This window comes from Copadichromis virginalis, linkage group LG18, assembly GCF_057382275.1.
Source record: "Copadichromis virginalis isolate Kocher_CV1m ecotype Utaka linkage group LG18, C_Virginalis_male_GT1.1, whole genome shotgun sequence".
Lineage (NCBI taxonomy): Eukaryota > Metazoa > Chordata > Actinopteri > Cichliformes > Cichlidae > Copadichromis > Copadichromis virginalis.
In genome coordinates this window covers 27,034,744-27,058,355 of record NC_140635.1, presented here as the reverse complement: position 1 = coordinate 27,058,355, position 23,612 = coordinate 27,034,744, and the positions used below count along the sequence as shown (strand labels likewise).

The 23,612-nt window shown below is 40.9% G+C and overlaps 1 protein-coding gene across 2 annotated transcripts; it reads right to left on the bottom strand.

The window, feature by feature from the left end:
* Positions 1-1,201: 1,201 nt before the first annotated feature.
* On the bottom strand, positions 1,202-22,890 carry LOC146688095 (carboxyl-terminal PDZ ligand of neuronal nitric oxide synthase protein-like). Of its 2 annotated transcripts, none has more exons than XM_085438935.1 (10): positions 22,357-22,890; positions 21,569-21,640; positions 19,386-19,478; positions 19,208-19,266; positions 17,825-17,933; positions 13,502-13,631; positions 12,932-13,059; positions 5,740-5,901; positions 4,596-4,764; positions 1,202-4,146 (listed from the first exon to the last, which is right to left on the bottom strand). In XM_085438935.1, exons 1-10 carry the CDS (start codon positions 22,459-22,461, stop codon positions 3,614-3,616), a joined length of 1,560 nt encoding a protein of 519 aa, XP_085295061.1. In that variant the 5' UTR covers positions 22,462-22,890; the 3' UTR covers positions 1,202-3,613. The 2 variants fall into 2 exon arrangements, with proteins under 2 accessions (XP_085295061.1, XP_085295062.1); XM_085438936.1 differs by having other exon boundaries at positions 13,502-13,574.
* Positions 22,891-23,612: the final 722 nt, after the last annotated feature.

The following is a 23,612-nucleotide window of genomic DNA, read 5'->3' as shown; positions in this document are numbered from 1 at the left end:
CAACACTGCACACAAAGTAAAACTGCTTTTCAATCCATTTCACCTGCAGAGTTCAGAGAAAGGGACTGAAAGGATTCAGAAGGGGTGTGTGTGAACAGAATAACACTGCCTGCAGACCATTTTTTCTTTACAGTATAATCAACCAAATGAAAGTAGAGACCAAATCCTGGAGGCCACCCACTATCTGTGTCAGCAGCAGCTGCACTACCGGAGCTGCAGGGTAACGTGGCAAGATGTGGGAGGGTAATGGCTAACGTTATTCATATTTTCTACCTTATCTGCTTACATCAAGCTGCTTCTGTCTGCAGTGTGCTTAATGGGAGCTGACCCTGTTTAACGACCACAGCTGGTGTGTCTCTAACGATAATAGGGGGCCATCGGCCTCACGAAGGACCACATCTCATTTTCTCAAGCATTTGGAAATACTAACGAGGAAAACATTTCTAAAAGGTCAGCCCAGAAACTGATGCGGCTTATTATTATGTTAGGGACATATTTAGGTTTGAAGCAACCCTGGATACATTTCAGCAATTTGTAAGTTTCACCAAACGAAGAGGACACACATGACAACCGATGGCATTTGAGAAAGGGCATTTAATTCCACGAGGAGAAACATCGATGTAAGTGCACTTTCATTTTCAGCACACTTCTTGTGAACAGACATAACCTTGAAGAGAAATGTTAAGAGACTGACGGTGCAGGGTGATAAGCTTCAGGGAAGAGAGGAAAGGAAGGTGAGGAGAGGATGGGGGAGGGAGTAGGGCCAAGACGAGATTAATTGATTTTGGAAAGAACTCAAAAACACATCCCCAATCCAGTGATTTAAAGAGCTGGCTCACAGTCAGCGTGATGGAGCCGGTGCGGCAGCTGGCTGCAAGAATATGAAGGCATCCAGAAGTCTTTTAGATCACATATTTTTTGGAATTTGTACTTTGAGGTCATTTTCAAAACAATTTCTTTAAAGGGTGTTGCAACAGTGACACAGCAGGTTATCACTGCCGCAATACGGCATTAATGAATTATCCCTACAGTATGGAGCGACTACAGTTTTTAACAGCATAGACAAGACTGTAGCAGCACCTGCCCGGTGATATGTGCACCTCTGACACACAGAATAATCAAATGAGAAAATCATCTTTAACTACATAATTAGAACGAAGACCATTATGATCAAAATCATGCTGAATATATATAGAATAGCTAAGTTAATCAGACTTTACTATGTACAATGTACAGAAAAAAAGGTCATACTTTCAGAGGTATAGCTGCTTATTAAACCCATTTCTTATATGAGATTACAGACGAGTGTCACAGCGAGGGTTAGCAAGGTCCCCACTCAAACCTCCCCAAGAAAGCCAACTATGTCAACATGTTTAAACAGACTTTTTTCTTTCTTGACGGTAATGAAAAAACAGCAAAAATGACTGTGTCCATGCTGGACATGTCATCAAACCACAGTGTAAAAAGCCGTTTGAGTGGCTCTCAGAGGCGAGGAACCAAACATTACAACAATCATCAAACACACACACACACACAGCAGAGATTTTCAGACAGCCTGCAACACCACAGCACTTGTACTGACTAATAGGGTTTGAATGAAGCTGCACTGTGCTAAATGTCCCACTGCACTGAAGCCGAAGAGCAGAAGGTACATTTTAGTTTTGAGGATTACAGTACGTAATGTTACTCCATGTATGTAGTGTTGATTTGATAAAAATGTAATCTGAAAAATTAATATTAACTTGTAGAAATTGGCAAATTTATGAACTGCTTCAAATAAACAAGTCACATTATTCCAGCCTCAACTGTTTAACTTAGCTAGTTATTAGCTAACATAATAGCTAAAAGCTACTTGTTAAATTTGTGAACATGATAACACACTAAATAATTGCCCTTGTGCCTCAGGCTGAATTTAAACATATGCTCACATGAAATACACTATGTACATACTGTCATAACATGAATTTTAACTGCTTGAACATGGCAAGTTGTGCACAGATTAGCATTTTAGTGCAACTGTCATGCTAGCTGCCAAATTTTGTGAACACCAATCCGTTGAGTCTCTAATCACATATTATTCTATTGGAAGATGACAGTTTAGCACTTAAACATCACACAGTGCCAAATATAAGTGCTTAGGTCAGAGAATGCCACTTTCAGCTTGCTAGCTAGCATCAGCACGAATGTTTCTACCAAATTTGTGACGCAGTGTGGGAAACGCCGGATAAAGATGCAGGCTTTTCCCACACTGCTTGCACACAAAAAAAACGCCACGCAATCAATACTGAACAATGGGGCTTTTTCAACTTCACTGTCAGAAAAATCTTGTTTAATGAACAGTTTCTGGTGCACAAACTGCAAATGAAAAACACAGTATTTTCCATGAAATTCTTAAACAGCAAACCTCTCAACCATGAGGGGAAAACACTCGCTCAGCAGGCCTACACATGCCTCCAGGCGCAAACTGTCCAGGAAGCCAGTGAAACCTGCCCCAGTAACGCGAGCACCTTTTCTGTATTTGGCCTGTGGCGATAAAGCTGTGTGGACCGTGACGGATCAACAGTTTCTTTAAAACCTAGAAGAATCAGAATTTTACTAGCGTGCTACCAATGGCTATTAATCTATTTCCATTTTCACTAAACCACAGTACTTGAAATAAGAGACTCATTTTGACATCTTTTAGTTAAAAATTAATGGAAAATAAACAAAAACGGATAGATGAAATCCATTTTTTAAAAATCTACAGGTTTTGAAAGTCTAGGAAACAATAAAAAAAAGTGAAAAAAAAAATTCATTTTGAACTTTATACTGGTTTCACATGCTGTGTCAAGCAAGCATGAAAAAATCAGACTAGTCTTCACTCACAATTGTTTGGTGCAGTTTATGCATGAGAAACTACTCAGTTACCTCCACTTTTCAGGCAGTGTTTTGCTTAGTCCCTTCCATTCTTAACGACTTTAACTGTAAACTGTAGTTTTCCACACTCAACTTTTTGAGTCCATCAGCTGGGTACTTATAGTGCACTCTGAACATGTACTCAAATGATCACGTGTAATTATGGAAGTACAGCAATTTTTGACACAGCATTTGTGTGCATATTAGCATAGCATTTAGCTCACCCTCATAGAGCAGCTAGCATGGCTTTAGACATTATGATGTCTAAATTTATTATATAGCAGTTACCAAGGATTAACAAAAATATGGATGATTTGCAAACAGCATGCTCAATGATTCTAAGACATTTCTGCTATTATTATTATTATTATTATCATATTACTGCCCTAGTTGGGTGTCACGGATTCTAAAGTAATACATTACATTTTTCTGTGTTGCAGAAGTGTGACATATTAACTACATAATAGCAAGAAATAACAATCCACAGAGCTACCAGTGAACCAGACGGACATTTTCTTAAGCTGTGCAAATCAAAAGGGCAAAAAATGTCAAACTTTTGCCAGGACAGCAGTGAGTGAGCGCGACAAGCAATTTATTCCTGCAGATTATGCAGTTTTCTGTCACGTTATACAGATAATTTCAGATTCTGAATTTTACTTATTTCCCATTGGGCTTTTACATAGATTCAAAGTTGCCTAGTGCAGCTTTCACAGCACCACTAAACAGCCATTTCATCTCCCAAGCAGTCTGGCAGACTTTCTGCATTCAGCACATTTAAAAGTCGGGCTCCTCCGTCGGCCCCCGCTCCCTCCCCCTGGCCCCAGCTGTCCCGGTCATCGCTCTCATCTGTGTTTGATTCGTACTCTGATCCAATCCCAGATTCCCTGAAACGAAGCAACTCCAGGGCTCCCAGGACCTGCTCCCCCAGCAGCGAGCTTTCATCGGGGGCCCCGTCGCTGGGAGTCTCCCCTGTGTCCTGTCCCTGTTCCTGGCTGTCTGCCGCTCGGGAAGCAAAGCGGAAGCACTCAAGCCTAACTCCGCTGCTGCTAAGCCCCGAGGGGATGGTGTCAGCGCCCATGGTGCCTGGAGAGCAAGACCTGGGCAGGACAGAGACCCAGGCACTATTGCTAATCTGAAGCTGGGACTGAGCTGCTAACAGGCCTGTAGATGACGAAGGGGTGGGGGGTTCATGAGGAACGCCGGGAGGCTTTGCACGAAATGTGATCTCCAGAAGACTGTCCTGGGAACCCACTGTGGAAAACAGAAATGAGAAGAGATCAAATATGACATATTTATAATGGATTAAGCAAAGAACAAAAGATATTTCATTATCACATATAAACAGAGATGCAGATCATGTAAGAAGAGGGGACTGGTCAAAGCTGAGATTACAAAGAGTGGGATGACGTCTGTGCTGGAACGGGAGAACGGGGAGCGGTACCCTCTAAGAGGGCTGTCATAGTATAATTAACTGTGTGCCAGAAGCAGGAGAGAAAACGGAGTAGAAGAACATGAGCGCAATGGGAAAGAAAGAAACTAAAAGTAAAGAAAAATAGGGAGAAATTTTAACGTTTTTATTACAGATTAGATCGGAGGTAAACAGGAAGATTAAAGGCAGCCAAATAAAAATCTACACTACACTTTAAAGGAGAAAATGATCTGAGTGGAAAGTCAATTAGAAAAGTGTATTAGCCACTCACTGGATGTTAACTGGCCCGCAGCTTTGAGCTCCAGCTCCTGGATCTGTTTGACCAACAGGGAAATGTGCTGCAGCAGGTCTGTGTTCTGCTGCAGCAGCCTCTGCACTCTGGCCTGGGCTTCAGTCCGAGCACACAACTCCACCGACAGCTGTTCCTGCAAAACATTTACCTAAACACACACACAGACATACAACTTTTAAATGCCACTGCCCGGGAATATTAAGTGTTACCTGAAACTGTTCAAAGTTTATGTAAAGGTTTAGTGTCTGAAAGCGCTCTGTGAATTTCATAATCATAAATACAGATACTCATGTCCTGTTTCCTGGGAGGTTTTGATAATTTTTTTATGTGATCAGGAAGTTTTGTGTCAAACAGCCTTTGCTCAGTTACATTAAGTAAAGCACATTTAATTATTGAGCATATTTTAACCCCGTAACATCAAGCAGATCATATTTTAGACATATACCTCTACATAACCCAGAATGAAGACTCATAAATGCAAATCTTTTCCTTTAAAAAAATGTCCAGAAGGTTCAATAACCACTCCACTTTCAACAAATTACAATTTTTCTGCCAATTATTTCAGGGTTTTGGCTTTAAAGGGTTAAAACAACTGATGCTGGTATGCACACAGGCAGGTGAATTCTTCAAGGCTTGTGATTTTTTATTAAATGAATCACAGCTGATGATTCAGTGCACAAAAAAGAAAAAAAAACCCCTGTGTGCATCAATACAGTTAGTGAGAGTTTCATCACAAAAAGGAAGAGAAGAAAAAAATTGTGCGATAGCGTCACAGTGGCATGAGATCACCTGCTTTAAAAATACTTGGGATATTTTTAGCTTCATTTACTCAGCACTTATGGGTCGGAACACACCCCTTTTTAAATGCAAGCTTCATTTCGATCTCAACTGCACTTCCGTGACGTTTTAATGGCGCTACCTCGCGTGGTTTCAACACCATCGCGCTGACAAGATCTGTCCACAGACAGGCAAACACACATAAACAGCTGCTATACTCAAAACTGCCGTTGTGGAAGTTTGCACTACGGTAAAATTTTCCATGAACACATTTTCCCATTAAGAGACTCACACAAACTTAAAAGGTGAAAATATCTTCTTTGAGGTTCCAGAAGGGGAAAATTACCTGCGCTGAAGCTGCTAGTGCTTGTTGTTCCTGCTGCTGCAGTTGTTTCTGAAGGAAGTGGACCTGGTGCTCTGCAGAGCAGGATCCCCCTGCTGCAGCATGAGCCAGCACAGAGGCTCCAAGGATGGGCGAGCTCAGCAGAAGAGACGGGTTATCAGATACCTATAATGAATAATAAAATGATGGTCATTTAGGCTCCACTACTTCTACAAGCTGAGTTGAAGTACTTTCACTAGTCATTCACTACACACATAAAGACTGCTATCTACAAACTTTGACAACCACTATGCTGGGATCAGACTACACAGTATTTTTGTAGGAGTAGGCAATTATAGACTTGTTTTGGCTTTTCCTGACCGAGAGACATATAGGAGTACACACACACTCGGGATCAAATCAACGTTTCCCAAGAAAAGAATACAATCGGACAACGGCAACCAAAGTAGCTCTTTTGATTCCTCTCTCAGTTCCCTCTGTCCTCCTACCTGTGAACTGGAAATCCATCTCAGCATATCCTCATGAAGGAGGTCTCAAATCCTAAAATACACCCAGAGGATGGAGGAGTGAGGAGAGATGAGTCTCACAGGAGGAGCTATGATTGAAGCTGCACAGCTCTATCCTTTATGGAAGTGATTTTTTATTAGTGACTCGTGAAAAACACTCAAAGGGACAAAGCTGGAATATACAAAACCTGAAGGGCGTGAAGAGGACTCCTGAAATAAGTAAACGCTGTTATGCTTATCTGAGATCGTGGAATAGAGCAGTAGGTTTTAACAAAATCATGGACAAATGATCCAGCAGTGTTATACATCACATTTAAGTGAGATTGCTTTTAAATTACTGAATCTGTCAGAATCTGACTGATGTAGGAGTTTTAAAACCGACAGCGAAACAATATTTGGTGATTTAAAAATCTGCCACCTCAACACCCCCGTGTGTGTTGGGGACAGCTCTTTCATTATGCTTGCTTTGTTTATGCTATATACTGTCTTCAATTACAGTTGTGTAGAGTATCTTATTCTTATTCTATTCCAGTGTTCACTAATTTTTGCTATATAACTTTGCACTGTCCACTTTCTGCTGTAACAAAACAAATTTCCCACGTGTGGAACTAATAAAGGTTATCTTATCTTATCAATGATGTTTTAGACAATGTCCAGTTTGCTACCTGGTTGCCTGTCCAAGTGGATCCCACATACCTTGGTTGTATTACACTAATGCATTAATAGAAGAGAGATAGTTAGACAACAGTGTAATTGTCTGGAACTACTCTTCGGTTATTAAAGCGGTTGTGTTTTTAAAACCTTTGAAAGAGGAGTGAAAGAAGGTATCAATGTCCACTGTAAACAACCATCTTTGAACGATGACCTGGATGACTGAGAACCTTCACAGACAGATAACTACAGCCCAGCCCAGGCAGCAATATATTGACGACTAACCTTGTATTGTGGATGAATTATCTCAGTTGTTCTCCTGACTGAAGATTGGACCGTTTAGTGGAAACAAAGTTAGCGTTCATCCTCCAGCTTCACTGTGCTAATGTGTTTATATTATGCTAGCCATAGCTAGCCACCACGTAGCACATCATTATATACCAGCTAGCCCAACTTCAGTAACCCTCCAAACGTCACTGCTGTTTAGTTTCCTGTCTTCATTTATGTTGGAAGTGATAGCAGAGCTGTACGTTTAAATTTTTTCAGAAATCACTCAGTCAGACAATAGTATATTATGTTTAGGTGGAAACTAGCGAGCTAACGCCCTGCTAACATCTAACTCCACTAAACTTCATAAATTGTTTTCATGGATGCCTGGATTTTAAACTTAATTGTTACACCTGGTAAAGCAGCAACACTGATTATTTTATTAAAGATGAAAGAATTTATACAGTTTGTAACTCTCAGTGATGCCACAGTGTTTGTTTGACTTTGGGACCTGAAGCAGAGTTTGGACCCGAAAACGGGTAATGACATCAGACTTAAACATCGGATATCAGCCGATAATATTGGTCTGCCCATGAATTGGCTTTAGCTTTTATCCATTATGCCACATTATACGAGGCACACTGGTAAGTTGACATAGGGCTGCACGATTTTGCATAAAATGAGAATCACGATTTTTTGGCTTAGAATTGAGATCACGATTCTCTCACGATTTTCTTTTCCAGTATAAATATTTATTGCACTTATTAACTGCACATCAACTTCGTAACAGTTGAGACTGAACATAAAAACAATAAATAAACATAAAAACAACAAATGTCTCACGTTTTGTTGTTGCCGCAAAATGTTGTACTGCTTGAAATTCTGTCTCCACCGTTGCTCGACGCTGCGTGTATAGAGCAGGTAGTGCAACAATAGAAAAATAGTTGCGGGACGGCACTGTGTAGCGTTTGTCTAGGGTGTTGATCATTTTCCTAAATCCCTCGTTTTGCACAGTGTTATCTTTGGTCACGTGATAAGTAATAGCCTCCGTAATTTCTTTATGCCTGCGGGAGTTCGACGGTTATAGGGAAGCGCTGTATAAGGTTCCCGTTATTGATGTTTGGGTGGTTGACCGGGACGGATTTTCTCCTGTCACTTTCTCGTCATCCCTGACGTGCTCTCCGTTGTTTTTTCTGTATCACGTGGTATAAGGCTCCGCCCTTGTCATTTGTTGAGCAGGAAGAGTGAGCGCTTGTTTTCATGCAGAGTACGTCCCGAATCAAAATGCGGTCCAATCGTCGTCGTCTTTTTTTGTTTTCTTTTTTTTTTTTTAATCGTTGTCATTTGGAAATGAGATCGCACATAAGTATGAATCGAGATCGCGATTTTCTAACGATTAATCGTGCAGCCCCAAGTTTACACTCTGGATTCTTTCCGGACACGAATAACCAACCTGTGTTAAGCTGATATGTTGTAGGCTGAAGTCGGCATTAGTCCCTGACATCAGGAAGAAACAGAGCTTGGCCACAGACAGAGAACAAAGTATAAGGCAGCAAAACCCACAATCCTACGTGACTAATAGCAGAAAGAAAAAATATATGAAAGTTTGTATGTGTAAAAGCATGTCTACAGCAGTGGTTTGAAAGCCTCTCTTTGCCAGTCTGAGCTCCTCAGGGAGGAAAATGCAAAGAGATGCTGCACTGACAGCAAGGAGCCTGTGTGCTTTCATCCCAATGGAGAAATCCGCAGATGGTTTCTTAGATATCCTCACTGCTTGATGCTTAGGGTGTCTACAAGGAATTTTGTGATGATCTCTTAAAATGTGTGTATAATGTGAATCCACTTTTACTGCTCAATGCTGCTGAAGTGCAGGCAGGTAGAGTGAAGTGCAGCAAGCCTGGAGCGAGCGAGAAAGCGATCAATGCAATATCTACCACGCCAAGTTGCATAAATGAAGAAAATATCAAAGTGGGAACTGTATTTCACAGCAAATAAAAATCAATAAACGCTGCTATTCTGTTGAAGTTGCTGCTGATGGAGAATTCTGTAGTGTTGGCTGTTCTTCTGTAAACTCTCTACTACTTGGTGTTTGATTTTTTCTTTGAGGTCCTGACGACAGGCATGAAATTTACCAACATTTTAGAGCTGAAGATTGAATTATCTTGAAGTGTGTGAGGCACTGTGATAAATCAAAGTCTAATATTTAGACTGGCATTTTTTTTAACATAAGCATGATAATTATACTGTAAAGAAATGACCTTAGTCCAATAAGAATAAAAAAAATGTGAAAGCAGTGCTTTAATTAGGGTTTCTATAAATAGATGTGTATTGACTGTATGGGCCGCTGCTGCTGGGGTGAATGACTCACACAATTATGCTGGAGTGCTACAGCAGGAATTGTTGACATGAAAGTCTCATCTGTCAAGAAAAAGATGGGAAATCAATATGTTGGACTCCATTGTCATTAACACTTCACTGTGAAGGACACTTGACCTTCAGATTACAAACACAGGACTGAGACAGGTTGCACGTGAGACCTGATGAAATGCTGCAGGAAAATGAATAACGCAAAAACTATGACGCTTAAATTCCCTTGTTCTTGGGTCATTGTGCAATGAGACTTAATAACTGTTCGATTCGAACCAATTAACACCTCATCAGAACAACACCGGTTTTCTCTCTTGTGAGTAATAAAGCTGACAGTTCCTCAGAGACTCGGTGGGAAAATGAGCAGACAGGCAGATAGCAGAGAGCGGCTTGTCCGACATCACAGGACGAGCAGAGCAGCACTTAGAAATCCTGGCTGTGATTTCATCAATAAACCATATGATCCTATCAATATTGAAGAGCCCGTCTTCACAAGCAACCCTTAAAGACATGATTGCTTACAAGACCGCACATCCCTCTGAGCTCTGAGCCGTTTTCTGATCTTCTTTTGAGCTTTTATGAGGACAAACTTTAAAATTAGCAAACTACCCATCTGTGAGCTGTGGGACTCCAGGAAGCACTGAATAATACAATATTTTTGACTTTTTTTAAAATCCCATCCATCATCTATATATTTTGGTAACCTAATTCAGGATTAACAAATGGGTGGATGGACACTGGGCTTGAGGTGGCGTCGACTCTGGTCATCAGTTAATTTGCATTCATATTCAAACTTAAGGATAATTTATAGCCGATTAACTAATCAACATTTCTGGAGGAAACCAGAGTTACAGCCACTCCTACCCATAGTTAACATGCACAAGTTGCTTCTGCTCACTCCTAAATATCTCAGACCAGTTCTTCTAAAACATGGATGTAACCACAGTGACGTCACACTTTGGTACTGGATGCATTTTGAAGCGTTTTGGCCATTGTCCAGTTGTTTTTTCTTTTCTTTTACCTTATATGAGAGGGTGCAGTGCAAATTTACCAGCTAAAAATGTACATTTACCTTTACTTGGGTAGTAAGCCATATTCATAAACTGTATGGCTGCAATGCAGAGACACAAATATCTGCTTTTACTTTTGTCTTTGAGATACTGATGTCAAATTTGCTTCCTTTCATATAATTCCCTTGTATTTACTTTCATGCTTTAAATTAACCGTAAATATTTAACTGTAAATAGATACCTTGCTTGTATAACTATCTAGTTTGGAGGCTCAGTTTGTGGTTTAGTCTGCTGGGACACATGTGTGTCCCCCACATATCTGTTAATTAGTGCTATGTAATAGACTAATGAAATATTAGACTTTTATTCTCCAAAACAGAAGCACAAACGTATCGGATGGTTGCTATCACACAGCAAGGCATAATATTAATATCGGAATAGTCCAAATCAATAATCAAGGCGAATGAGTCACAATTTTTTTATTTTTCTTTTACCACACTCACACTTTCTATTCAGGGGGAAACTATCCAGGGACAAAACACGCTGTACCAGTCTGTAAACATGTTTTTTTATGCTGTAAAGCTGTTATTTCAACATGGCAGGATCGGGGGCTCACTCCCTTTGGAGGTAGCCTCCAGTGGCACCAAGAGGAACTGCAGTTGGCTTGATTTTTCAAGAGATGAAAATGCCCCGTTGGTATCAATGAAAAAAGGTTTTACAGAAAAAAACAGGAGAGCGGTTTTCTAGAATATGTCATGGCCTGAATCAGCTCATTGGCATTTAAAGCTATAGACAATGGAGCCAAAAACCAGAGGTATACCTCTGTGAAAAATTAAAGATATGTTGGTATTTTTAACAATGAAACTTGAAGGATGGGAACGTGCTTGACGTATTTTAACTAAACTAAGGTACAAAATAGGAGAAAAAGTCCCTTTTTTGTTCTGCACATTCTGATTTAAAGATCATATTTTGTGGTTACCTGACTTCAAGAGTATAAGATCTGTGAAAAACACTGCCTACAAATACAATATGATACTACATACTGTTTTAAATGTGTCATATCTAAACATGACTTCCTATAACATCCTGGGCTATATTCAGAAATTTGAGAAAGCTCCACCCACATTATTATAGCATTATTATAATAGTAGTATAGTGTAGATTACTATAGGTAACTTGCCCTTGGTTATTTTTCTAACAGTAATCCTAATGAAATGCTTACAAGACAAAATAATTGTTTATTAATAGTAAAACTGACTCATTTATAGTTCTTTATTATAGTCATTTCAATTTTATTTATACATCTCCTAAACTCTCACCTAAAGATGCTTTACACTGCAAGGCAGAGACCATAAAAAGAGAAAAGAGAACACCTCAGCTGTCTATGAGCGTGAAGGAAAACCTGTCATGGTTCTGGGTCCCTTTGACCCAGCATTTTGAGTTTCTTTTGTTTTAGTGATATTTTGTATTATGTTTTAGGTTCAATAGTAGTCTTAGTCTGTTTTATATTTTCTCATATTCCCTGTTTAGTTCCTTGATTATTAGATTCCCCCTTGTGTCTTTGTCCACTGTGTGTCTGGTTTCCCTCCTTGTGTTTTATTCTATGTTCCCCCCGCTTATCATGTTTATCCGTGTTTCTCCAGCTCGTCATATCGCTCTCGTGTTCCCTCGCTACCTCTTGTCTGCCTTTCCTCCACACCTCTGTCAAGCTCATGTTTCCTGTTTTATTGTAAAAGACGTGCGTTCCATGTTCAGTGTGTTTAGTTTTTGCTTTCCTGGTCTCGTTGTGTCTAATTCGTCTCAGCTGAGTTTCCCATGTGTTTTCTGTTCCCTCGTCATTCCCTGTGTATTTAAGCCTTCCCTCTGTTCAGTGTCATGTTCTCCCTCATTCCCTGCCGTGTGCTCTGCCTACCTGCCTCTTTAGTCTCATGCATATTCTAAGTTTAGTTAGTTTTGCATTTTCTGCTGTGTTTTTGAGTTCAGTTTTGCCTCTGTGAGTCTACGTTTGGGTCCTATCTTTCCTGCTTTACACGGCCAGTCCATGACAAAACCTTCATTTTAACAGGAAGAAACCCCCAGCACAACCAGACTCAGGGAGGGGGGCATCTACCATGACCGGTTGGGGATGAGAGGAGGAAGACAGCAAAAGACACACATTGGGAAAGAGCCAGAGTTTAAAATTAATTACTAAAAATTAAATGGACTAAATGCAACTTGGTGTATAAATACAGGAGATGACTGAAGGAGAAACGGTCAGTGCATCATGGGAAACCCACCCATGTGCCATATCCATCCATAAATAAAATGTAAGTGTGCCTATATCATCTCCCTGCAGGATTTCTGTGTTTCCATGTTTCATAACAGCGATGCTGAAATGATGAAGGGCAACAGTACCTTTCCATCATTACCAAGAGCCTCGTCCTTTTTACTCTTCTCCGGGTCTGATGATGAGACGCACTCAATGCTCTCCTCTGTAGTGGCTTCAAGGTCTGTCTCCTCTGACAATGCAAACCTCTTCTTTGCTGCAGAGACCAGATGCACAGGATGGATTGTCATGCTTTATAAAAAAATAAATAAATTGTGCTTTAAAGTTCGCAACATATCTAGAGGCAGTGACAGCAACAGTGTCGGCTGGCAGCAGCCCACACAAAAAAGGGCTTTGATCAGTGGGCTCGCACAGCTAACCAAAACCAATTTGCAGCTTCAACATTCAACGTGGCAAGTTGAAAAAAAAATGGAGGAGGATAATGACATCTTTTCACACAGAGGTGTGCTCAACTGCCACTGTTTGATTCTGCCTCACTCCGAGTTTTAGCTTGTATAACAGAGAAAGCGAGAGAAACAGGAGTCGCAGGCCTGTGTGCGTTGTGTTGTGTGACAGAAGCAGAACGGGAAGACGTGAGAGAGAAGGGAGTGGTTTTGCGGATGCAGATTTGTGTGTTTGCGTTTGTCGGTGTGAGTCACCTGGCACCGCCTGCAGCTCCTCCGCCTTCCCCTCCTCATCCTCCTGCTCGTCGTCTTTCTGTTGCAGGGTCAGCTGGTGACACACATCAAACGCCTGACCCACTGTCCGCACAATCCTCATGGCCTGAGACTGTGAGAGGGGGTGGGGTGGAGACACCAAGAAGATGGTGTGTGTGTGTGTTGAAGTTTTGAGAGAACAGCAGCAGGAGGCCAACGAGGGTGGATGCACAAATGAAAGTACACAGTTGGGGAGAAAATGAGGCCCCAGAGGAGTTGCACAGGAAGAAAAGCGAATACAGAGAGAGCGAGTGTATGAACATTGTGCACAGGTAACGAGAGAGAAGATGAAAAATGCAAGCAGGAGGAGGAAAGGGAATATTGGGGCAAAGCAGGAGGTGAAGGCAGACGGAAACGGAGGGAGGAGAAAGAAAACAAATTAGGACAGCAAATGCTGGGAGGACTTGAGCTGCTTGTCCTTGTGTATCTCTTTTGTATACATGCTGCTGTCACAGCGATGATTGGTGTAGTTCAGGAGCAAGTAAATTTGATGGCAGAGTGAAGATTAAGCCATTTTTAGTATAGGAGGTTCAATTTAATTTGAATTAGACACAAATATTAACTACTAAGATCTTTTTAGTTGGGTCGCAGGAATGGCGCTACAGTAAGGACTACAACTCATCTTAAATGTTTGGTAACTGTGCTAGGGTTAGGATCTGATCTGAAGAAAAAGCCATTAGAGATTAACCCTGACATTTACAAGCATGTCCTAAAACTTGATTTTCCACTAATTACAAACCCTAATTATACACAGGAGGAGAGACGCCCAGAGAGTTACAGAAAAAATTACACAGTATTAACCCTCGGTTGAAAAATGTCGACTATTTTACTGTAATCGCTTTGTTTTATCTCCACAGTTAGCTGGAAAGGGTTGCATATTGAAACAATTGAAATATAACACACTTAGCTCTGAATGATGTGAAACGGCACGAATGTGGGAAGTGAAATGACTGGCCTACAATAAGCCTCTTTGAATAGAAAAATAAAAATCAAGCAAGTACAAATGTACATGCTGGCATCAAAAACGAAAGAAATTCCATCCATCCATTCTCTTCCGCTTATCCTTGTTAGGGTAAGCATGGAGAGTGGGAGGAAGCTGGAAGAGAGTACACGGAAAGAACCCAGCAGTGCTCATCACCGCGCTGCCCATGATTAGGAATATTATTCTCAGTTAATTATTAACTGATAAATGGTCATATTCACGATTTCTTGTGTATAACTGTTTTCACTGATGCACATTCAGATCAAAATCTGTTGTATGGTGAAACATCGAACACGGAGGAAAGCATCAAGTTAAATAAATAGTTAGTTTACATGTTGTTTTTAGTCTTAAGAACAAACAGCTTAATGCTTCTTTTTCTTGATTTTTTTTAGGTTGTCAGAGCCAGATCTGCATTTGTCATCTGTCCATATTTGTCTGTTTTAGTGTTTTAATAAAAAAAACCCCAAATGGTTGCAAAGTGGTTTAGCTCAACAAGAGGAGAACTGCAACAAGTGTCATGTGTCAATATTTGATTCATGAGTTTTCCAGACTTCTACATCATCAGTGTTTCAAAAATGCAACCATATATGGCAATACGATATAAAAGGCGAAAAGAGTTTGTACAACTCTGGACTCTCTTAGGCAGCTTTCTTGTAATTGCCTTAAGTATTCTTCAGACATTCAAAGCTCTTCTTTGGATGTTTCTGCCTTTTGTTCTGTTCTCTGTCAACATGCTCTCACACTGCTTCGTTAGTCTGTTGAGGCCAATCCATAACTGATGGATTGGCCTCAACATGTATTTCCATTCATTCTTTTGCTGCATTGGCAGTACGTTTGGGATCAGTGTCATGTTGAAAAATGACACCCGATGGCGCTGTTCTGCATTCATAAATCCATCAGTTTTGACATGCTCTCCAACAGCACAGTCACAAACTGTGACAGAGCCTCCACCGTGTTTTACAGACTGCTGTAGACACTCACTGGCTACACCACTCTCCTGACCTCATCTGTGCAGATGCATCTCTCAGGTCCTCTGTCAGGCCTGTCCTGGTTTTTTTCTCTATTTCTTAAAGACATGACTTTCAGATGTTGTTCTACTAAAGATTTTTTCCTCATGCCAAGATATCAAGATAACAAGTTTTCAACTAATAGGTCTTTGAAAGCTTTTTTTCAAAAATACTATTTCATGCCTGTCAAACTGTGCTATGTTTGGTATTTTAAGTAGATTCAGCTAAAGAAATGGGTGCTAAAGCTAAAGTTTTGGGTTTTGCAACTGGCTGCTAATAACAAAGTGGTTCATCCTTTGAGCTATGTGTCTTTTTAATTTTTGGATGGCTCAACAAACCAAAAAAACAACACTTCTCTGAGTGAAAACAAGTGAAAAAGCAGCCTTTGGAAAGCCTGGAGATCTATCTATCTACAGCTCAACCTCGCATTTCTTTTTCCATAAAGCCTTAATATGCAGTCCAGAGGCAGCAACCTTAAACCACCGGAGTTAAACTTTATCCACCATATCCTTCCCCAGTCTCATTACAGGTGACGCTTTCCATATTGAACAGTGGCACAGAAATGCATTTATTGATATCTGCCTCTAGAGGACCATCCTGCCTCCAGGCATTCATTTTAAATTTCAAGGCAACTCGAGCTTGAAAGTAGTTCAATCAAGTGAAATAGCAATATAAAACAGCAAAAGCAAAAACACTGTAAGAAAATTTGTCATATTTCTCAATCGATACAGAATTTAATTCTTCTTTAAAATTGTCAGGTTAAACTGACAGGCCTCCGAGGGCTGAGCACAAAAGGCTGTGTTGGTGTACCGAGCTGACATCGAAGCTTTGCTACGCTGCAACATGCCGTGATGAAAATAAATCAAATCTCCTCTTATCAGCTGGTCCATCTCCTCCTACTCAGCACACATGCTTGGCCTGCAACAACCAGATAAGGCTCAACAGCCCCAAGGAGGTAGAGAAGCACCACAGACCATGTCTCTAACATTGTGATGTGTATTTGGTTCAGCTGTAGTGAAAATGTCTTTAAGCGCGGAGCGAAAATGCCCCTTTTTCTTTTCGCTTCCCACCAGAACGATTAGTATTCAGCTTCACTAAGCCACTGTCTGTCTGGTATCCATGGTGAAGGGATGGGAGTCAACCTCAGTGATGCTCAGTCTTTGTCGTGGAGGAAAAATTGACACTGCTTGATATGCAGATATGTGGAGAAGAACACGCCTCTCATTTTTCATAAGTTATTTACTAGCACAGCCATTGGGGTCTGATTCTAGAAGTGCGCGCTATGGCTATACATCCCTGAGATTACAGACATGAACGCTATTAACAGATGCTTCAGAAGCTGAACTGGAAATGCAAATAAATGTGCTTTTGTTGATGTTAAAAAAGAAAAAAAATCTGCAAAAGATGTTTGTCTATTTCTGAATCGCTAAAACAGTAAAACACTGGAAAATATACTTTCAGTCATTCGCTCAGAGGTGGTTTTAGATGGGAAGATGGACAGAACCATCCAGTTTTTTTCACGTCAACTTAGCCTTTCACAGAGATTGAAGACTGGGAAAAAGAGAGTCGACATGTTGCCTCTAACAAAAAGGGGAAAAAAAACCCCTACAAGCCTCTGAGCAGTGCTCTGATTAACACATTCTGTTTGTATCTTGTTTAATCAGCACAAAACTCAGCGCGTGACGTCACAGCGCCCACAAGACGAGCAAGCCGAACAGCCAAAAAAAAAAAAAAGTCCAAACGAACGGCAGCTGTCAAGTTAACATTTCATTTATCTCTGGAGTAAACAAACAGCACGCCAATTAGCGAGCTTCAGAGATCCTGGCAGGGTTAATTCTGTTTCCACTGAATAGAGTTTGGCTTGCTGCTTCCCTTATTTCTGTGAAGCTCTATCTTCAGGTAAATGGTATCTTTGCCCTCATCAGACTGTGAGCCAGAGAGTTTAGGAGCCTCCTAAAATGACCAAATTGTTAGCATAGAGAGCTATTTGCTAACAAGGTGAACTGGTGAAGATATTCTGAAAGCAGCCTTTAAATAATGCAAACTAACCCTTTTTGTGCATTTGTGAGGAAAATGAAGGAAATGGAGACTCGGTGGCTAATTGTCATTTTTGAAAGTAACGTCTGTTAACAGGAGTAGAAATATTAAGATGCCTGGTTAATGTCGCTAACATTACCATTATCTCCAGAGAGGAGAGGAGAGGGCTAAATTGTAATGAAAGGTAATGTGTCATTTATGTTTGCAGTAGTTTTGGGATCTGTGAGCAGTGAGGCTTACCTTTCTCTTAGACTTAAACACGTTGCAGCGGAAAATGTTGCTCTGTCCGTCTCTGGCTATATAACTGAATATCTTTAAGTCTTGAGCATCATGTGAGACGTAAAAGATCCTGTTGAGGCAAGAAAACATGTCAATTTTTTTGTAAATTGGGTGTTTGATTGAGATGGTTTTTAATGTAAAGTGCTCATTTTTCTCCCTGCTATGTAGCTTTTTTTCCTCAGTAGAAAACGCTGCCACTAAACAGCCTCCAAGACCTTGTTTTGTAATCCAGGCCTTTCTTCTGGGACTTATTTAGGTCACTATGGCTACGTTCACACTGCAGGTCTTAATGCTTAATTCAGATTTTTTGATCAAATCCAATTTTTTTGTCTGCTCGTTCACACTACAAATAAAATGCGACAGCAAACGCGCTCTTGTGTGAATGCTCAAAGCGGCCCGCATGCGCAAAAGAAGACGTCGCACTGTCTTGTGTCAGTGACGTAAAAGACGGATTTAATGTGACATGACTGTTCAAACAGCAGTCGCTTTCAAAAACATCGGATATGTATCGGATTCAGTACCACATATGAAAGTGACCCAGATTGGATTTGAAAATATCGGATTTGTGCCGTTCACACTGTCATACCATGATCGGATATGGGTCACATAGAGCAGCGGTCCCCAACCCCCGGGCCTCAGACCGGTACTGGTCCGTGAGTCGTTTGGTACCGGGCCGCGAGAGTTGAGGCTCAGGTGTGAAATGTATGGTTTTCAGGGTTTTTATCGGTTTTCAGCGTTATTTTGTTATCGTTTTTATTGTTAACTTGGTTTTCCTGGGTCTTTTCACGTGTGTTATGAATAAATCTTATTTTTTTCGGTACCGGTACTAGTTTTATTTTGTTTTATTTATCCGCGACACCTTGTGTTTCCTCCTGGTCTTGAACAGAGAATTTTTCATATGCAAGCAAATGTATGAAGCGCTACACCGCTTACTGTAGTTTAACTTTAAAGTTTCCACATAAACCTGAGATATGTATGAACCAGCTGCTCTGCCCTGCTAATGACCTGATTTATTTTTTAACCCTATCAAAAATCACATAAAGTTAAATCGCTTATGCTGATTTAGGATCTGACAAGTAAAATGATCACTGAGAGAAAAGTTAAAAGCCACACGCAGACTTCATTTTCACCAAAGTTTTATGATGGCAGCTCTTAAAATATGAGCCTGCATTTCTTAGCTTTTGTCACATCAAATGAGGAATGAGACGTCTGGACTTTTCGAGAGATGGGTACTAAAATGAAGCTTTTCGTTGCACAGCCTGACAGGGAGGTTGTGTTTTGGATGCATGTAAACATATTCCAGCAGAGCGACATGTACACGTTGTTACAGTCGAGAGGGCCCACCTGTGGATAGGATCCTGTGTCACCAAGATGGTGTTGTCGTCCCACGACCACCCTTTTCTCTGTTGCAAGACAAAAATCACACAGGTTCACGCTGACAACTGTGACTTAAAACAAAGATGTCATTCAAGGTGCGAAAACAAGTAAATGGAAAAATCATATGTGGTTGTGCAAGACCGACCTTCCTCTTTTTGCGCAAAATCACTTTGACGAAGTCAGTAGATACGACAATGTTGACCTTCTTTTTCTTTATGTTCTTCAACTTGAATTCATACTGTGAAGGAAGAATAGATAGAATAAACAACAAATCCAAAAGTTGAATCAAAGCAAACTGATTACAGTACTACCCGGTCTGACTCGCATTAAATATATTTATGGTCCTGCAGAGATGGAGCTCGATGAAGCGGAGGGATCACACAGACAGGAGCTATCTTTTTTCACTGTCTTCTTCCCCGGAGGAAAACTGGGATGGCGTAAACATCGAGAAACTGTCAGTTTCTCTTTCTGGGAGCTTTTTAAGTTTTCAAAGGCTGACTTCCCAGAGGGAGGCGGACATGTGTGGGACGCTTTCATCCCTCTGCTTGATTAACAGTGTGTCCTCCAAATCTTACAGTCATAGGATGTAGGGTAAAAAACAAAAAACAGAAAGATTTGTATGAAATAACATGTTTGGCTTTGAAAACACAAAGTCCAACATCAGATTATTAATTGATCAGATAAGGTTTGATGAAATCACTCTCCAGCACACACACAGTTGCCCAGCGTGTGCAGCAGGCTTGGATATTCTCTGTCAAGTTTCCTTTGGTTTGTGTAAATATGAGAACACAGAGCTTTCTCTTAGTTTCATCAGAAACTGGAGGCGGAGCTGATTTTAGTCCAGAGAGGTTTGACCATGCAAGCCTGCGACCTGTGTCCTTGTCATCTGGTCTTGTCCCATTAATGCATCTGGTTGTTGCTGTGTGAGTTTTTTCCCCACATGCAGGCTGGATGCAGGTGCTCAGGTGAAGGACATTGATCTCTGTGGTGTGTGTGTGTGTGCAATCCAGGCTAATGCAGCTCTGCATAAACCAGGACCATCCATCTCCGCACACGCTGCTGTCAGAGGGAGATGAAGCGTTCGCGCCACGTTTTCACGCACATGAGCCTGAAACTAATTCACGCTGAAACCGCCCCCGAACAAAATAATGCTACAGGTTGTGGAAGCTCACCTCTCGTCTTACCCCCTGAGCCACTGCGAGTGCTTTAAGGACAAGTTAGCTTTTGAATATTCACAGTCTGTCTCCCCCAGAAGCAGAGACTATTAATTACTGTGTGATAACAGAGTTCAAAAACAGCCCGAGCGTTTTACAAACCTGCTTTTATGTTATCCATCTTAATCCCACACACATTTACAATCTTTTTTTTTTCCAGTTTTATTGTATTTTCATCATTTGTCTCTTTTTGCCTCGTTTGCCTTCTTATTATCAGTTTGTTTCAAAGACTTAGAGCAAAGCATTTCACAGTCTTTTAGATAGGAGCTTTGTAGTAAATTAACATTGTCTGCTTAAGCACAGATAAATAAAAGCTAAAATGCAGGAGAAAAGCCTTCAGCGGTTGGATTGCTTTGTGCATTGTGTGGGTTTCTCTCTCTTCTTTCTCCATTTGAGCTGCTCTGTTGAACGTGTCTGTCATTTTCTCCAAAATGCATAAAAGCAAGTTTAGAATCTACTTTCTAAAAATGTGCAAACACACACACACACACACTACTGGGATGCCTGAAAATACAAGGGGAATCCAAACACACACAGCATCCCTACATCTTTGCCAGTGTGATCAAATGACCAGCATCGCCCACTGTATGGGATGCTGGATCAGGATTAAGTCTTTCCTTGGGTGTCACTGGGGAGGCGGCCGATCTCCGAGTGACACCATAAACTTGGTTGTTAGATTAGATGCAACAGCTGACAAGCAGCTAAATCCTTTCCTCCCCGAGTGTCTCTGTCACACTGCAGTGATGTTTAATGACAAGGCCGCGTGTTGTTTCCAGCGGCCTTGCATGATCGTAACAAAAGGAGGCTTGAAGGATGTTGTTTTTTTCCCCCTGATGGCATCAAACATATCCCTGTGCGCCGTGTCTCTCCTCAGCCAGAAAATCCAAGCTGCCCTATGAATCCTGCCCTGATTTAAACTGCTCCTGACGGCCCACTGAATCTGCCCACTGTGTAGTTTTACACAGACAGGTCATTTATGTGTAAAGAGGGGACGCCGAGCACAGAGAAAGGAACTTGTGAGGAACGTGCACAAAGACGTGCAGCGAACGTCACCAGTGTTTCAAAGTGGGTTTTGTCAAAGAGGCAAAGTGTGTGTGCTTCAGGGAAATCTTACTCTGATTCTCCTCATTGCTGCAACTATCTCCATTCGACTCCCGGGGTGGCCCACCTCCAAACTGCCTATGTACTGCAAAACATAAGAGAAAGGTTTAAAGACGGGATTGTTAAGGAAGTGAATACTTGGGGAGTGCTGGGATGACACACTGTCTCCTCTTTAGATTGAACCAGTGTCAGCAGATTTTTTTTTTACAGTTTTGGATAAGCAGACAACTACGTATAAAATTGTAATTACACTGCACATTATTTTTTCAAGCAAATATCAAATATAGACGATTCTACCTTCTCAGATTTGGCAATTTGCAGTTTTTAATCTGTCTTACATTACATAAAATTATGAATTTGGCTATATAAGTGTTGGTCAAAGAGGACAGCACATCCGAACAAACTATGTGGATTTTTTTACAGATGTTATTAGTGCAGACCAGAGACAAAACAGTAAAACTTAAAGAACTGTTCATAATTCCCACAGTGCAGTCAGTCTCATTCATCTGCACTAAACCAAAACTTTGTATTATCCTTGAAACAAGATTATGAAAATGAATTTTAAAAAATGATAAAGTCATAAAGGGAAATTTAATATAAAATATAAAATTATTGCATGATCAGAAGACGCAACAATAAACTAACACACACAATTATGCAAGAAAAAAAAGAAAAAAGAAATATAAGACGACATCTGAAACCCAAGAAGCCCACATAACAGTGTTTAGCATATTAGGACTCGCTGGTCTTCAAGCCTGAAATGCTGCCCAGAAAGTACAATCTGTTGCAGAGGCTTCTTACCTTTGCCTCGAAGCACACCCCATGCTTAAACACCTCCTCGTTGTGCATGGGGATCCTCAAATCTTGCGCGTCATCCACTAAATTGTACTTGGTTACTCCTGGCATCGCTTTAATTTTAGCTCACTTGCTCCCGACACTTGTTTTACGACAGCGCTAGAGACCTGCAGATATGCGCATCAACTCCGGCGCTCTTCCCTCCGCCCTCTCATCGGAGAGACGCGTCACTCCGGAGGTCATGCCGTGGCCGAGGCGCCACGGTCGCGACCGAACGATTGGTTGATGGGCTCAATTAATGTGTTAATCGGCGATCGGTGAGCGGTCTCACTGGCCCGTTTTTTTTTTAAAGCCGGGTTGAAGCGAAGCACGACTGAGGAGCAGTACGCGTCGCCACCGCCGGGGACCCGGTGACGCACGGATCTCAACACTGGATCGTTTTCTTCTTCAAGTTCCCTCAGAATTAATTAATGACTCACTGTCTGCACGTGTACTAGCTATTAAACGGGATGCATGACACCTAATAGATGGAGAAATACTCAGTGGTGTGTAGGTTATATCAGCAGCTGCTGCTGGTGTTTGGTTGTGTGACATCTAGCGGCATCACAGGGAACAAACAAAACCCTGAAGACAGTTTAGTGGATTCGAGATTCTCCAGGGCTGTGTGGCCTCCTCAGAGTGACAATTCATGTCGCCAGCATTTTCAGAGAAGCTCAAACACCTACAGAAAAATCAATCAATCAATCAATAACCCGACACATGCCTTTAACCGTCTGGTGACACACTGTTGATATTTATTTATCAGTTAACTCTTACCCTTATAAAGAGCATGATTATTAAGGAGACCAGCTGGATATTTTTTTGGGTTAAATGTACATATATGATTTTCCATGTGGACATAGATTAGACAAAGTAAGTAAGTAAAAATACATAAAAATTCTCACTATGCAGTTTCAGAATTCAGGAATTCAAATTTTGCCACATAGAGACAAACATTCTTGGGTGAAAAACAACAATATTTGCTGAATAAATTAGACCGACCTGTTTCGTTTTTTGTAAAAAACAAAACAAAAAACAACAACAACAACTTATGATGCCCCAGCAGATATTAATTTAAATAAACAGAAAGCATTAACTCAAATTACCTCTCATACAACTGAGGTATGGCATGCAGAAGAGCAGCTAGCAGCAGCAGAGCACAAAGGCTCACCAAAGTCAGACAACAGAAGATACTAAAATTATTGCCCGGTCTGATGAATCTT

Bases quoted from the DNA above. Each gene is read 5' to 3' on its own strand.
- LOC146688095 (XM_085438935.1), bottom strand. From the start codon at position 22,461: ATGCCAGGAGTAACCAAGTACAATTTAGTGGATGACGCGCAAGATTTG. The intron at 17,934-19,207 runs GTGGGCCCTCTC...TTGCCTCAACAG, and splicing joins ACACAGGATCCTATCCACAG to GATCTTTTACGTCTCACATG. The intron at 4,765-5,739 runs GTAATTTTCCCC...GTGTGTGTTTAG, and splicing joins CACTAGCAGCTTCAGCGCAG to GTAAATGTTTTGCAGGAACA.